Here is a 17,457-nt window from a genome sequence, read left to right as displayed (position 1 = left end):
AGAATGACCCATGTGCAGCCGAAAAGAATGTGTATTCTGATTTTGTGGGGGTGAAACACTCTGTGAACATCTGTTAGGTTCATATCTTCAATAGTTTGATTGAGTTCTAGTATTCATTGGTTGTTCTTTGTCTAGTTGATCTATCTATTTGTGCCAATGGGGTATTGAGGTCCCCCACTACTATTGTATTAGTGCTTATATGGTTTTTCATGTCCATTAGTATTTATATTATATAGTTGGGTGCACTAGCATTTTGGCACATAGATATTTATGATTGTCATCTTTTCTTCTTTGATTGTTCCCTTTACAAGTATATAGTGTCCTTCTTTGTCTCTCCTAATCAGTGTGTTTTTGAAATCCACTTGGTCTACAAAGAGGATAGCTATTCGTGCTTTTTTTCGGGTTCCTGTCACATGGAGTATTGTTTACCACCTTTAACTTTCAGTCTATGGGTTTCTTTTTGAATTAACTGTGTTTCTTGTATGCAACATATTGTTGGATCTTGCTTCTTGACCCATTCTGGCAGTCTATTTCTTTTGATTGGTGAGTTCAGACCATTAACATTGATGGTTATAACTGATATGTATAGTGTTATCATTGTCATGACTTTTTCTTTTTGTTTGATCCTCCCCCTTTGCTTTTAATTTCTTGTCATGCCAAGCAGATTCATTCTGCTGGGCTTCCTGGGGTTGTGATTCTCATTGTCTTTCCCTAGGATTTTCTCTAAATTTTTTTTGGAGTGCTGGTTTGGTATTCATGAAGTTCCTAAGGTGCTCTTTGTCATGAAAGTATCTTATTTCACCATCAATTTTGAAAGATAGTTTTGCAGGGTACATCAATCTGGGTTGGAGGCTGTTTTCCTTTAGGGCTTAAAACACATCACTCCAAGCTCTTCTTGCCTTGAGGGTTTGCACTGAGAAGTCTGCTGTGATTCTGATGGACTTTCCTTTGTATGTGATTTGTTTCTTTTCTCTAACTACTTGTAGAATTTTGTTCTTCTGTTGGGTTTCTGGGATCTTAACAATTATATGCCTATGTGTAGTTTTTTTTTTTTTTTTAATCAAGGCTAGTTGGAGTCCTATATGCCTCACTTATCTGTGTGTCAAATTCTTTTCACCCTGTTTGGGAAGTTTTCTGCCATTACTTCTGTAAACAGTTTTCTTATGTCATCAGCACTCTCTCCCATTTCTTCATTGACTCCAATCAGTTTTATGTTATTTTTCTTTGCATTGTCTAGCAGCTGCTGGATTGATTTCTCATGGTTCCTTAAAATATTAAAGAATTTTTTCATTTCCTGGTCACTAATTGCCATCTTATCTTCTATATCTGAAATTCTGTCTTCACATTGGCTCATTCTGCTGCATAGACTTTGAATGGAGTTTTTAATCTCCTGGAAATCTGTTTGGATCTGTTTTATGGATTCAATTTGTTTCTTATGTTGGCATTCCATCATGTTCCTCAGCTCCTCCATTTTTTATATCTGTAATCTCTCTAGATTTATTAGTCATGTGTTGCATTATGGGCAGAATCTGTGCTGTTATGTGAGAAATTATTTCTGATTTCATTTTTTCCAGATCCTTTTTTGTTGCTAGTTTAGGGAGTCCAGGTGGTTGAATATCAGAGTCTTCCATCTCATTTCCCTTTGGGGTTGCTGTAGGTGATCTGGAAGTCTGGTTCTGTGGCTTGTTTACCTGTCTTCTCATTTTAATAAGGGGGGTGGGGGGATTTGGGGTGGGGTGGGTGAGTGTTCCTGGCACCTGTGGGGCTCATCTCCTCTTGGCTTGGAGCCATGGCACACCTACCCAGAAGCCTCCTGCTGCCTGGGAGCTGTGGCACACTGATCTAGAGTCTACTCCTGAACTGAACTTTTCCATTATTCTAGTATGTTATGAAAAGGATGGAGCTGAATATTGTACAAAGATATTAGCTGAAGAGGGAGAGGAATGGATGGAGGAAGAGATGGAAGGACACTAGACAAAGGATTTGATGTGGATTTGGAGATCTGGGCTCACCACTTCAGTAAAGACCCCAATGTACACTGCAGAAACAAATCCCAGCACTTGGGATATTCCCTGCCTTCCAACAAGACATCATTGCAGCATTCTCCCATGAAGACAGTGTGATTTACAAGTGAGCTATAGTGGAAAAGGAGGGACTTTGGAACCTGACAGATTTAGATCCAAGTCCTCAGTTTATGACTCAATAAATGTATACATTTGGCAAAACAGAAAACCTCTCTGAGGCTCAGTTTCTGAATCTCTCAATTGGACTTAATCCCCAGCTCATCTCATTGAGTTAAAGTAAGGTAATGTCACCATATATGTAAAACACTCAACACAATACCTAAAGGTTTGTAGAGTGACCTTGAAAGGGCCAAAATACTTCCCAGAAAATGAACTTTTCTTAAAAATCCTTGATTCATGGTCCCAACATATATTGTCACATTAGTCCCCAAGCTCAGAGGACTTCCCAATTAATTCAAGAGAATTAATTGCAGTAGTGACTGCACCAAGTGAACCTACACAGATCTAACCTGCAAGGACCTGGGTTCCGCACAAACTGCCTCTTTTTCTGTGACACTTCACAACTTCATAAATCCCCAGATTTAGTCTGTTTTACAACCTATGAGAAATCTTCAACTGCTCTATTTTAAAGAGCCTTTTTATTGTGTAGTATTGTGATCTCTTCAGAGTTTCATTCTTCAAAAAGTTTTGGATTATAGTTTATTTCTACCTTTCTACCTTTGTGTTCCATTTTGTGACTGTAGTTTTAAACACCCACTCAATTTCATTTTAAATTGAGACTGAAATGCTCTGGTCATACTATAAGACTGCATATTTTAATCAAAGAAACATAGCCTTTTTTAAAAAATAGTGTTTCACAGAACTATTTTTCTATAGATGGCTCATCATAGTTTTAAAGGTGCTAACAATTGTACCATCACAGTTTAAACTTCACTGATTTATAGAGAGAAGAAAAAGTATGATTTATGTTCTGCACAATACAGTGGTTAAGAGCAGAATAGAAGACTATTGGGGTTTTTTATTTAATATCATCTTTAAAAATATCATGTGGCATCACTTTAGGGAGTAAATGAAATTTCTAGTATGATTTCAGCCAGGGGAAACAACAGCCCTTTATTATCCTACATTTTCTATTCCCATGCTACCTCCTTTAGTATGAAACACAATGGATTAGATCAGCTGGTTGATTAAAGAGGTTAAACAAATAAAACTCAGAGAAGGAAATGTGGGAGTTAATATACTACTAATATTCAAACAATCTCACAATGATTTTTACAATGCATGTGTAAAATCATCTTATTTAAAGATGAATATGCTAGAAGATAATGGATAATTACGGCTAAAGTGAATACAACAGAAATATTTTTTGTAAAACTACCAAAGTGATATATTAAAAGGATCAGTATAGTCACTTAAAAAATAGGCACATTTCTGCATTTGATTATTCAGTAAACCAAATAGCCAAGACAGAGACAGATCTGGCAAGACTTTCAACACACTGTTTAGAATGAATTCTCCCACCTTTTTGTCTGGTGCAGAAACTGAACCATGAGCTCTTTCTAAGCTCATAGATACTGCCACTATGAGGTCTATGATTACATGATCTGGCCATCAGCTGCTTTAGAAGAGTGAGCAAAAGCTTTCTTTTTGAATTGCATTCATGTGTAGTTTATTCTTATCATTTTCCTTCTGAGGCAGAAATTTGTACTTGTACATTTAATAATATATGGGAGTTTAATTATGTATTATGTAAGCCAGGAAGCAAAAAATAAAAAGAAAAGGCTTAAATTAATTAATGAGGTAGAGTAATTAAGCTTTTATTCAGGTCAAGATTAAAAGATGTTTTTCTTTTTGTTGTTGTTGTTCCTAGGGATTAAACCCAGGGCCTTGCACAAAAGCATTTTTTAAAAAAGAACAATTTTAATAGTATTGCCAGTGAAGCAATAGACACAAAATAATTTTTATCCTAAAAAATACATGTATTGCAAATATATATATATATATGTATATTACAAGAATCTATTACTATAATGGGAGTATAAGAAAAGAAGTCACTAACATATTTCAATCAACGTAGTGTCACATATAAATTAAAATATAGGTAATCAAAAAGAAAAAACAATTTTAAGTGAAAATCTTAGATCTAGGAAGCTGTATGAATAGCAGCAAATTGTGAGACAGGAGATGAAGAAAAAGTATACTTCTGAGGAATACAAAAGGAACAACGTGACTAGAGTAATAATTAAGGCACATTATGCGATAAAATATGAGTTCAAAGGGAAATGGGAAAGAAAAATTAACTTAGATAGGCAAACACTAACAATCTGGGGACAAATCAGACAATTGTTATAGATCCAGCTGCTTCAAATCTTTTTCTTCTGGATTGAGGGTGGATTTTCAATAAACAAAATACAATGTTTAATATGGTTAAATATCAGAATTCATACCAAATACAAGGAGGAATGGGACAAAACCTGTTGTTAAAACTTTGTACCCAATGGATGGACAATCATGTTGCAAATTTATTAGTTTGAACAAGGTAAGATACTTCGTAGAGAATCTTTTGAGCCTGTAATATAAAAAGGTCAGTTTCAGAAATACTGGATGAAGTCAAATTGCCAGGAAGAATTCCCATGGGAGCAAAAAGTTTTCCTTGAAATTATTTGGATTTTAAAAAGATTACCTTGGGCTTCTTAGGGAATACACAGAACTAGATCACCAGGGTAGTGATACTTCACTATCTATAGCCCAGTACAGAGCTGGGATTGATGGTAATTAAAACAAAGATTGGAGACAGATGGGCTGAGGACTGGAATCATACAATTTGTACAGCACATAACTTAATTTTGCCAATTGGGAAATTCATTTTATATTACCCAGAAAGAAAATTAAACACATTAGATAGATCTTGATAATTTGCATTGTAGAAGAACCAAATGATGCTTAGAAATTGAAACTACAAATTTAACAGGACACAGAATGCTTGTCTTAGTGGCATCATCACCTTCAAATACTCTCCCTCCTTCTACAATGAAGTGATTGGCATTAATGAACTATCAGAGCTAATAGAAAAGAAGAAAGTCTGATCAAATCAGTATTGTCAGTTATTTAAAGAAGAGGAAGAAAATGCTGCCAACAACTATTTTACATTTAGTGAGACAATGAGGAGATGGCAACAAGCCACACTGTTCAAAATGATGTTTCCTGCTGAGTCTGGTTTGCATTAAATAAAAGTGAACAAAGCCAGATCAGATGAAAATTACTTTTACTTTATTTGGTCATATGCAGTTTTTACAGTTATGCTAAATAATTAACATTCAGAATTCTGACAAACAATACCAAATATTAAACAAAAAACAGAACTGCATTATTTTTAAATGCTGTTTTATACATTAAAAATAAATGAAGAGGGGCTAAATTGGGAAACCATAAAGGAGTAAGATTATTAAGTGCTCATGGTTCAGTATGGTTCCAGGTTCAAGGGTGGGTTGCACTTACTTTTTTCTTGATATCTCCCGCTATCCCTGCAAACTTGTACCACTGCCTTTGAGATGCATTTGTTTGAAATACTTTTCTTTGTCACAAGTACATCTCAAGTACATCAATTATCTTATCACTATTTACACTACATCTCTGTACATCACAACCGCATATAAATATTCATTTTCTAGTATGTGTCTGGCATTGACCAAATATTAAGAGCCAAGGTTGCTCAGTCAAAATGAGCTTTCAAGAATGACACAGTAAATCAACTCAAACAAATTATTCACTGGTAAATTATCCTTCTTTCTGGTGGTTGTGAGAATGGTAAAGAATGGTCTGCTGCTACTGTAAACTAGTGTCATAAATAAACAAGATGGCCGGTTGTCAAGGGGTAAAAATTACACTGTTGAAAATGCAATTGGGTTTCAGGGACCTTCATACTTATACTATTTGCAGTAAGGAGAAACAGTGTTTTATAGTTCAGCCTTGAAGGTCACTTTCTTAAAACTGTAATTTAAAATGTAAGACTAATCACTGCTAACTGTCATAACAAAATAAAAAATATATCAACAATTTAAGCTTGTATTAAGCAGTAAAATTATATGTTTAACACAGTACAGAAACTGTTTAGCTAATGAAATTATCTAGTATTGTAGGTAAAATTGAAATATTTATTTAGGTATTGATATGTCGGGCCCATTAACATTAGCATTTGAAAGTGTTCTATTTCAGAAATAAGGTTATAGACAATGAAATCAAAATAGAATAGGCACCTAGAATTTAACAAATATTTAAATAATGTTTGGCACATGGTAACATTAAGTCAAGATGACTAAAGTATAAAAATGTGTAGTTTAAAGGTGAAGAGTCTCATTACTTTGATCAAATATTTATACCCAGAATAGGGTATAGGACTTTTTTTCTTTTTTGCCTATTTTTGGTTACATTTTGTTCTGTTTTGGTTTGACTTTTTTAAAATGAGCACATCTCAAGGCTGACTATATCCTTGTGCGCAAAAGTGACCGAGATACCAAAAAAGTTTCACATCAAAAGAAAACAAAACACAAAATTAGCCAACAAAGGAAAAGGTCTTCACCTACAGGAAAAGCAGTCTCATATATAACAGCACGCAAAATGCTCTGGCTTATTTAACTGAGAACCTTGGATTTTAGAGAGTTTCATTTACACGTACATGGTAGTACCTGGCCTAAAGTAGAAATCTTAGTGAAATAATAAAAGTTTACATTTTAGTTTTGTCTTTTCTTCCTATAAGGACATGCATTTGAATATAATTTTTAAAGAAAGAATTATTAACTTGGCCTGTTCTCAGAATATCTTAACTTCTTGCTTTAAGACAGAAACCTGGCTGTTCCCAATGACACTGCTTCCACCCTGGCCCTCTCAGGCAATAATTTTTTTTTTTTCTAATCGTTTTTCTACCACTTTCCCACTTGCTCTAGAAGCACAATGTGAGCCAATTCTAGGTCATTCCCCCTTCTTTGAAGACTTTAGCTCCTGACTCTTAGCCACTCCTTACATGACCCTTTCTCACATTTTCAATATCCATATAGATACATTCTAATCTCTCTTTAGTCTCCTTACCTGTAGTTACTACCCACTCTAAACTGTCCTGGATAATGTCATTACCAAAATCTCTGCTCTCTGATCTCATTTTCAATAATCTCATCTGCTGACCACCCTTCCTGTCTTAGCCCATGGGCTCTTAATTCTTTGACCTCATCAAGACATAAAGTCTATTGGTCTTTCTTCACTTCTCCTTGATCTCATTCCCTTCATATTCTCATTTAATTTCCATTCCAGTTGTGATAGTTTGACCCTTCACAAGGAGTTCTCCTTTGCATATACACTCAGTTTTCTTTATCATACCTACTTTCTTGTTTTTCTCTCAGAAAAGCTCTGGCTCTGGTTAAACTCAATTCTGCTTGCTTTATGCCTATATAGAGTTTGGATACACTGCCCCAAAATATGCCACCTGAGGAAATAGAAGGTCTCATTGATCTTTTCCCATTCTTTTCTTGAAGCAGCCCATATAAAATCTCTCTGATGTTCCTCTGGAGTTGGTCATAAAACATTCATGCCCTATACCTTGAGGAAGGAACATTCTTATCCTCAAGGACAGAGAGAAGAATCTGAACAAGGAGGCTTTGCTGAGGTCTCCTCAATTATAATTTTTAGGTTAGACACATTTTTACTACAATCAAATTTCTGCATGATTTTCTACTCTTCATCAAACTTAACATAAAAATATAAAATATTTCTTTGGCTCTTCATTTCTGAAGGCTCTTGTGTCACATAATCTTATATTAAGAAAGTTATTTGCCCTTGCTAATTTGTTGTTTGTTATAGGAGTCATAACCATCAAGGTAGGGAAGGAAATATTTTCATCTGTACTCCTGCATCCCCGTCTGAAGGCCAGAAGAAATGCATAATTTTATGGAGTTATCACATTTAAATGCAGATTTCTTTTGGGCCCTTGATCCCACAACTATTTTATTGTTTTTCCAATTGAAACAGACTTACCAAGAGCTTCCACCACCACACTTACCCACCTGCAATCATGCCTTTTTCATTTAACCATCATGCCTTTCTTTTCATTTTAATGTATGGACTACTGTTTTGGCTTTGGTCTTCATTGAAATGTCCTAACTCTCAAGGGCTGTGATGGTAGGAAGTTCAGTCTCTGGATGATTTTTAGGTCACAAAGCTAGAGGCTTCCAAAATAAAAGTAATGTCTTTATGAAAGAATCCCAAGACAGCTCTCTCTTTCCTACTGCCATGAGTGGTTGCAGCAAAACAATAGTCACCTATGAACCAGGAAAAAGGCAGTGGATCTGCTGTACCTTGATCATGGACTTCCTAGCCTCCAGAATTATAAGCAATAAATTTATTTTGTTTGTAAACCACCCAATGTATGGGATTTTGTTATAGTACTCCTAGCAGACTAAATTCATAATTAAGGCAAAGTTCTCTGATATTATGTTACCCCTTCTCAAGAAAATCAGTCCAGCAAATTTTGCTTCTCCACTAGATCATCATCATCAAAATAAAAACATGTGAAACTGTTTTCACTCTGGAATTCTTACTGACATCTCACACATGTTCTCAATTCATCACTACCTCTTCTCTTTCAAATCCATCCAATCAGGCTTTTGCTTATGCCATTCCACTGAAATTGCTTTTGTTGAGATCACAAATGGCCTCTACACTGTCAAATCCAGGAGTGAATTCTCAGTCCTCATTTTTCTGGAACAGCAACATTTGAGAAAGCTGATCACTCCCTCCTCTTTGAAAGATTTTATTCTCATGCTTTCCAGATATCACATTCACCTGTTTGTTCCCTAATTCTTTGGCCACTCCTTCATATTATTTTCTGGCTGCACCTTTTCTCCCAATTTCTAAATCTAAGAATACCCCAGATATGTTGGACTCTTTTAAAAAACTGCATTTAATTCCTAACAATCTCATGTAGAATAATTCCCAGATTTATAAACCCAGGTGAGATTTCTCTTCTGTATTCTGGATACAACTGCCATGTTTTCCTACAATATTTATTTTCAGAATGCAAATTTGATGCAAAGAGATTGATTAATATTAGAGATCAGTTTGTAGCATAATGCTAATTTCCAATTTGCTTTTATTTTTTATTTGTGCCAATTTTGCTTCACCATGGTAATGTATGTAAGTATGTATGGATGTATCTGAGAGCTGAGATTTTAATTGTGTTTTATTTATGTATTTAGCTTGCGTTTGGGGGGTTTGGTTCATTTTTTTTTGGAATGAATTCAGGAGATCCTATGAAGTACAGAGTGATTACATAGAAATTTTTGTTCCTATTTAACATTTGGGGGATAAAGGTCATAGTTCATATATTAGAAGGGATCTTAAAACCATTAAAATATAATTCTAATAGTGAATAATAGGTTATCATTTGAGCTTCACTAGCAACCTACATAACTTAAAATGTTCATATAACAGTCATAATGCTGAAATATTGTGCCTGGTTATGGATTTTTAGAAATAAACTCAGTTGTTAAAAAATAATATAACAGTATTTAAATACTATTGGTAATACTTTTGTTTTGTTGACTTTGTTCCTAGTTTTGTCTTTGAAAATTTAACTTTATGTCTTTATTATAAAGATATAATCCACTTACTGTAAAAAAAAGTTTAGGCTCAAGTAACTTGTTTATCATTTATAAGCCTATTTTATAATGTCACTATTTTAAAGTATACTCTTTGAGGCTTCCTTCCATGTATGAGACCTATTCCTTTATAGACAAATATTGACATGACATAAATAATAACCTTCTCCTTCAGTTCTGCAAGTTTGAAATATTATAGAAATACCAATTTAATTTTCTACATATGAAAATGAGACTTGAAAAGGACAAAAAACAATCTACAACATAAATAAAATAGATGTTTTTAAAAAATACTTGCAAGAAGATGTTTTATTATTCACAGAATTATTTGGCCTTTTATTTACATCTGCTTTGTTCTTATTTGCAAAATGTCATATGCTTGGTTACCCAAAGCTCAAAACTCAAAATATTCTACAGATAGCCAATTTGAAGTGGGGAACATAGTAACTGCTACAGGTAGCTACACTAAGTAGGAAAAGTAACTATAGGAAGTAGGAAAGTAGGAACGAGGTAACTAGATAGAGACTGACATATATACGATGAGGACATTTTGTATGGGGAAATATAGCACTTGTTTTAGTCAAATTTTATCAGTGAAACAAATATCTGACACCTAGAATTTAAAGGAAGAGCAATTATTTTAGTTCACAATTTCATTGGGTTCAGTGCACGACATAGCAGAAAAAGCTGGTGATCTGCTCAACACATAGCAGCCAGGAAACTGAGAGGGAGTAAGAGCCTGAGGGAAAGATATGTCCTCCAAATGCATTCGCAAGTAACCCACCTACTCCAACAAGGCCCCAACTCCTAGCAGCACATTAAGCTATGAACTCATCAATAGAGTAATCCACTGACGACCATAACGCCTCCATGAGTGAGTTGCCTTCCAAAATCTCCACCTCAGAACATAGGAGACTTTGGGGGAAAATTTTAGCTCCTTATGGTAATAGCACTAAACATCTCAATCATTCCCTAATCATGATTTTTTAATCACATTGATGAAAGTCTTAGGAATCACTGAAAGAAAAAAAATATTTGTGGGAGAATTCTCTGAGTAAGAAGCAACATGGGAAATTAAATTTTAAAAAAACATTGAATTTCCAGTTACTAATAATATTCGGCTCTTTAGAATGATCTATTTTCAAAGGATTGCTCTTTAACCACTATAGTTAAAATACTGGCTTTTGTATTGAGAAGTTATTTACAAAGGACTCATTAAAGACCAGGTAGGAAGATGTGTGAATCAAAAGAAGATTGAAATACTTAATCACAATATTGCCCTTTCTGTTTGCTTAATGAACATAAATAAGAGCATAATTGAGAAATTTGTATGCAGATAAAGTGGAAGTAAAGGTAATCATTAGGGTAAGGTCAGAATTCTGCAGAAAATGATGTATTCAAACATGAAGGGACTGAGAGTATGAAAATAAGTAGCTTGTTGCCTCCTTATCATCTTTGACCTGAGCCAACATTTTAATCAAACAGAAATGGGGTCTATGCCTAATACAAACCAAGCCCAAAGGAAAAACTTCTTTCTGAGTCTTGTTTGGATTGCCTGGGCTTTAGGCAAAATGTTGAAAAGACAAGTAAATCCCTTTATTTTTTAATATAGAACTCATAAATAATAACAGAAATGTAGAATTACAAATTAATTTGATAAAGGAAAGTAGGTGTGCCATGCTAGAAACTCTGATATTTTGCCTTTGTGCACATACAAGAACATCTCATTTTTGTTGAGATAGAAGCTAAATACTTCCAGGCCCTTCTCATGACCATGGAGAGAAAAGGAGGCACAGCATTGCCATAGTTAGTAAGACAGAAGATACCTTCTTGAAATACCTTCTTGAAAATTAGTTGAGCAATTCTCATTTGATAAAATTACTATAATTTAAAGAAAAATTACCTTTAAGGCTGTTTTGAACTTCTAAAGCTATATCGAGAGCATTAAAGGGCAGAACTGGTTCATTGGCAATTTGCAAAATCATTTCTCCTGAGAGCTGAAAGAAAAAAGAAAAAAATTACTAGCATTTGGTAATAAAGAGTTCTTGCTTGCTTTTTATTATTTCACATACCTTTTATATCCAAAGTACCAAAAACATGGAGGAAAAAGCATAATTTCATAAAACCTTTTTTTCTATTAAACCCCTTATTTTATTTTTCTGTAAAGAAAAAAGGTTTCATTATCTTTTCATGTCACAGAACAGTATAAAGAAATACAATATCTTGTTTATTTTTTCACTAGAGTATTAAGAAATATCTTCCACTGTTAATGAATTTAGTAAAATTTAAACCAATTATTGTACAACAGTTTGGAACATGATCAAACCAACAGTTGCGAGGAACAACTAAAATTCAATGTCTGGTTATGGATGAAGTAAAATTCTAGACAAAATCAACAATTAATTTATGTCATTGAAAATGTAATTTAATCTAAAATATCCATTAATGTTTTAAGTACTAAAATGCTTTATTCCTATTCATTTTTCCAAAATCTATCAAAACTAATACCATTTATACATCTGTCAGATCCTTGTTTAAATTAAATTTAAAAAATAAAGATGAAAATAGCATCCCAGTAGCTCATACTTGGAATTTTCATTCATACACAACCCCCACCATCCCAATCAAAAGCTGTATTTGAAAGCCAACATATGTCTACAGCTGAACTAGCAGCTGCTTAATTGACTCAACAAGTCATAATCGCTTGTACACATCTCAAAGGACCTGAAGGCTAGCAGCAAATGCCACTGTTATCTGTCCCTCTCTCTCATAAGAGTTATTTAATATTTATCTGAGCTTAACAAATACGCCTATATCTCTTATAACCTGAATCCAGCACACAGGGAAAAGTGGCTGTGTTGATATTATTAATGTATTATAAACTGTGATTAGTGAATGAAAATATTGCCCAGCTAACAGGGAAATCAGTAAAATAACTCGAGACAGCACAGACACATAAAAAAGTAACATACAAGGAAAACATAATTTTAAATATTTAAATCTATCTATTCAACAAGCACCCAATTCCATTTCATATTGAAAATTGTATTTCCCAACTATTTGTACAATTCATGTCATGATTAAAACACTATTCAACTTGATTTTCCATGTGCTTGGAAAAGTATATTTTTTAGAAACAAAGAAGAAAAAGAACTACTTTTTATACTACTTTATTCCTTTAGGGTGTTTTCCTCATAAATATAGTAACCAATTCTTCCCCAGTGCTTACAGTATCTTTGCAGAGTTTTAGCCCCAGTGTGGCGATTATGAGTATCCTGGGAAACTGCCTGCTCTAGTCATGCTGTGTTTCAAGAAAAGAGAATTGTCTGCAGTAGAGTGATATGGATCCTCCTTCTGCTGTACCTACAGTATCCAAATCATGCAAGGAACACTGATATTTGGAAATAAATTGTTTGTAAAAAGGAATTTTTAAAGAAGATTAAGAAGCGTATGGTTTCTTTTTTTCAATTTGCACTAGATAATAGAAAGTACAGAACAGACATGTTTTGTTGACACTTTTGGAATCTGGAAACCACACTTTACAAAAGATTAAAATGAAAGAAGGGGGAAGGAGGACAAAGGGGACTTTGTGTACTGCTGGAGAAGGTTGTTTTGTTCTTCCTTTTTTCCCTTTTTCAGCGTCATTTAGCAGCTTCAGTAGCTAGAATATAAGCCAACCACCTTGCTATTTCTTTCATAAAGAAGCTGGCATAAAGAGTGCTACTTTCAAGGCACCTGGCTCGTGATAGAATGCTCAGACTAAATCAGCTATATTTGTAGCTTCATAAGCAAGAGGGAGATTTGTGTACTCCTAACCATACTGTGAGCAAAGATGAGCCACCCTGCATGTCTTACATGCTCTGGAATACAATCTTCCTTAGGAACACCTGAGCAACTTTTCCTTACATTTATAGTGCAGCCTCATTCTTTTCAAAGTGCATTATGCCTACATAACATATTTCATTACACTGATAACTCTAGAATCTATGTCAGGGGAATCAACAGTCTATGTTTAAAACATGGAGAATGAGCTTCACTAAGAGTTAAAATATTGGTAAAACTAAATTACCAATAATCAAAATTTACTGAGCTCCAACTAGATATGAGATGCTGCTCAGAAATTTTCAAACATCTTTCCCTTTTAATTCTCACAACAGCTCAGCAAGGTAGGCATTATGTCCCATATTATAATGAAACTGTGGCTCAAAAAGATTAGGTACCTTCATTAAGAAACATCCCTGATCCTTAATGATTTGAAGTTGTAGGCTTTGTTGTTATTGTAATGTGAAGTCTACAAGCAGCAATCAAAATATATGGTGAATAACAGTGAAAGACACATTGCCATTAATCCCTCTCAAAATACTCCTCCTTTCTTTGAACACAGGACATCATTCTCACCAATTTCTAAAGAAGTTCTGAAAGTTCTCTCTCCTGACTGTCTTTCAGAGGTGGGATAAAAAATACAGTGAATGCTGCCCCCACTGAGTACCATTTAAAAGAAAGATAGAATCATTAAAAACATTACAGTGTGTCTTCATCCATCATATTCAGAGGATATAGATTTTTCCCAAAGTCAAAGTGATCATGAAAGGTTACAGTTTGAATCAATTCAGAATATCAAGGTAGCTACAATAGAGCAATTAAAGACAAATGAAAGAAGATTCCCAGAACTGCTTCAGAAAGTGGCAAGACCAATGGGATAAATGTATTGGAAGTGTGAGGATTATTTTGATGGGGATAGTAGCAGTGTGCTTTTTCTTGTAATATTTTTTAATTAACATTCACCATATTTTTTATCACACTATGTACTGTTAGAATCTAGGAAGTCTGTTGGTTTTTCATAAAGAACTAAAGCTAGACTCTAAATCCTTTACTTCTTGTCCACTGTTCTTTCTACTACAACATTTTCTAATTTTAAAAATCTATATTCCTTAAAATATTTGCCAGTAACTGCAATATACAATCTCAGCCTCTAAATAGTTATGACATTTGGATCCTAATAAGGCACTGTTGGAAATTTTCTTTTAAATACTTGTGTAGGAAACTAAATCTCTAATTCATATGCTAATAGTATTTGGAGAAGGGCCCTTGCCAAGTAATTACAGTTAGATCTGGCCATGAGGGTAGACCTCCACCAAGGAATTATTGACTATAAAAAGAGAAACAGAGACCCAATGTTGCATGCTTTTGGACTCTGTCTTGCCAGGCAGTACTCTTTACCATGCTATGACCTAGTAAGGCCTTCACCACAGGCTGTACCTTTACATTGTACTTCTAGTCCTTGGAACTAGAAGCTGAACAAGCTTCTATTGTTCATAAACTATTCAGCTTGCAGTATTTTGTTACAACATCACAAAATGGACAAAGACACTGTAGCACATAACATTAGCAAAGAATGATCCAACATCTGTGTAATTCCATTACAAATCTACAAGTATACAATCTGCCTTAGGACCCTTGTACCCTTACTTCTCCACTCCTCTAAGACAATCTTACTCATGTTCATAAGATAAAGAATAAATTTGAAAGAAAACACATTGTATAAAACTAAAAACAGTTTAAAATATGAATATAAATTAGTACAGGCAATATAAAAACTAAAAGTAGACCTACTATTTGATCCAGGTATGCCACTCTTTGGTATTTGCCCTAAACAATTAAACTTAAGTACACTATAAAGATTATTTTGGCTCAATTCACAGTAGTTAAACTATAAGAATAGCCTTGATGACCATCAGGGGATGAATGGATGAAGAAAATGTGGTACATATACACAATGGAGTATTATTCAGCCACAAAGAAGAATGAAATCATATCATTTTCAGTAAATAAAATAAATGGAATTGAAGATCATGATAAGTCAAATAAACCAGACTCCAACAAGTATTGCATGTTTCCTTTTATATGTTGAGTCTAAAGGATGAAAAATAAGAGGTGATATGAAAGCAGAAGGGAAAGTACTAGTGAGGATGAAGAGAATCAGAGGAGAGTAAAGAAAAACACAGGGAGAAGAAATATGGAGTGGAAAAGATCAAATGCCATGTAAGAATATGCCAAAACGAAACCCTTTATTCCACATTATTAATATGTACTGATAAAAGATCAGATAAAAAATATAAAATGAGCCAATAAATACAGCTTGCAAAAGGTTTTAGTCTCTCACAAAATGTCCCTAGAGATAGCATTTGCATTCACATTACACAATATTAGATGATCAAAAGACAAAAACTATGTAGTCATCTAGATTTTCAGGTTAATAAAGGCAGACTATAGTTACCTCATATAAAAGTTTTCTTTCTTCAATGTGAAATGATTCTCTTGTGTTTAAGGATTCAAGAGTATTTAAAGAATCAATACAATTTTGCTGGGAAATTAGATACACATATATATAAATGTTCACATATATACTAGCACATACATTCATTTATACTTTTTTCTTAAACTTAGTACTTAATAATAATCTGTCTCCTTGTGGCCTTATAGGACTCTGTGGCCTTATATCCTCCGACTTTCTCAAAAAAAAATTTTATATCCATTAGGCCAGTCTGAAAACGAAAAAAAAGAAGATATTTATTTCTTAAACTGTGAATGTCTAGAGCACAGAACTACTTTTCTGCCCTAGTTATAGTAGCTCATTGTTCTTCATGGTGACTGTACTTCCAATAAATGCTTTCAATGGATTTATTAGTTAATGCTCAGACAAATAGTGGGGCATAGATTGTTTCACTAACCAATACCAATGCCATGGCTCTAAAGTTTAATTTCTGTTTATGTGCAGGCAGGCAAACTCAGTGTTTGTAGTTTGTTCCATTTTTATAGATCCAGATTAAAGTAACCAGACTTCATATCTTTTATATAAGCTGTAAGTTAAACTATCATTGTGGGATTTTTTTTTATGTCTTCAGTCAAATTTAAAATGCAGTACAGACCTACTATACAAGTTGATGCTGTGAGATAGTCATAACACCTGATTTTATAGGTTAACCTGAGAAAGACATTGAGAGAGACTGAATGATTAGCTGTGGATATCTGACTCTGAAAGAGAGAACAACATATTCTCTTTAGTGCAAGGAGGAATTGTTGTTTCAATCTGCACTGTGTCACCTTCAGTTGCCAATGCTGAGCAAAGATTCTGGGCCACATGGCTTGAAAGCTGACACCTCCTTTCACTGGAGAATTGCTATATTTGAAACTGTATAAAGGGTTTTTGGATCACTTAGGCTTGATGAGAAATAGATATATACAGAATAATGAAAGAACAGAAATTTGATTTGATTATGAAAGAGATGAGCCTTTAATTTGTCCATTAAACAGATAAAGGACATATGCAGTAACACGGGTCAATTTCAAGGCATTAGTGAAGAACACAACCTGTGTTGTCAAGAAACAAATGATGAGGAACACAAACTAGCTGATTCTAATTCTTCTTTTCAGTCTCTGCTCTTTCTGATTGCCATCTCTCTTTGTTCTCAGCCTAGATGCTGACCACACAACCTGGAGTTTACCATGAGCCTTAGTTTGAGTTTCCCCCATCTTAGTTCTCTACTTGCTGAGATACAATACACAACACCAGAAAGTAAAAGGAAGAAAGGGTTATTTTGGTTCACAATTTGTAGGTTTCAGCCCATTGTCAGCTGGCTTCAAGGCAGGTCAGCGGGGCACAGGGGTGTGGTGGAGGAGAGCAAGGAGAGCTGCTCAAGGCATGGTGGTGGGGAAGCAGAGACTGTGAAGGAAGAGTCAGGAAGGGAGATATACCCATCCAGGCCACACCCCAAGACACCCACTTC

The 17,457-nt window shown here is 34.4% G+C and overlaps 1 protein-coding gene across 10 annotated transcripts in view; it reads right to left on the bottom strand.

Moving 5' to 3' along the window:
• The window catches only part of Naaladl2 (N-acetylated alpha-linked acidic dipeptidase like 2), an 891,856-nt gene that overhangs the window by 49,280 nt on the left and 825,119 nt on the right, over nt 1-17,457 (bottom strand). For all 10 annotated transcript variants that reach the window (XM_087186985.1, XM_087186986.1, XM_087186979.1 and 7 more), the window contains one exon: nt 11,574-11,667. In XM_087186985.1, the coding sequence (XP_087043111.1) occupies nt 11,574-11,667 (94 nt within the window). Of the gene's footprint in view, nt 1-11,573; nt 11,668-17,457 lie in introns of those variants that run through there.

Source organism: Heterocephalus glaber, unplaced genomic scaffold, assembly GCF_053883595.1.
Source record: "Heterocephalus glaber isolate CG9 unplaced genomic scaffold, H.glaber_assembly_v1.0 deba00001504, whole genome shotgun sequence".
NCBI classification, from domain to species: domain Eukaryota; kingdom Metazoa; phylum Chordata; class Mammalia; order Rodentia; family Bathyergidae; genus Heterocephalus; species Heterocephalus glaber.
This window is presented reverse-complemented; position numbering and strand designations above follow the sequence as displayed.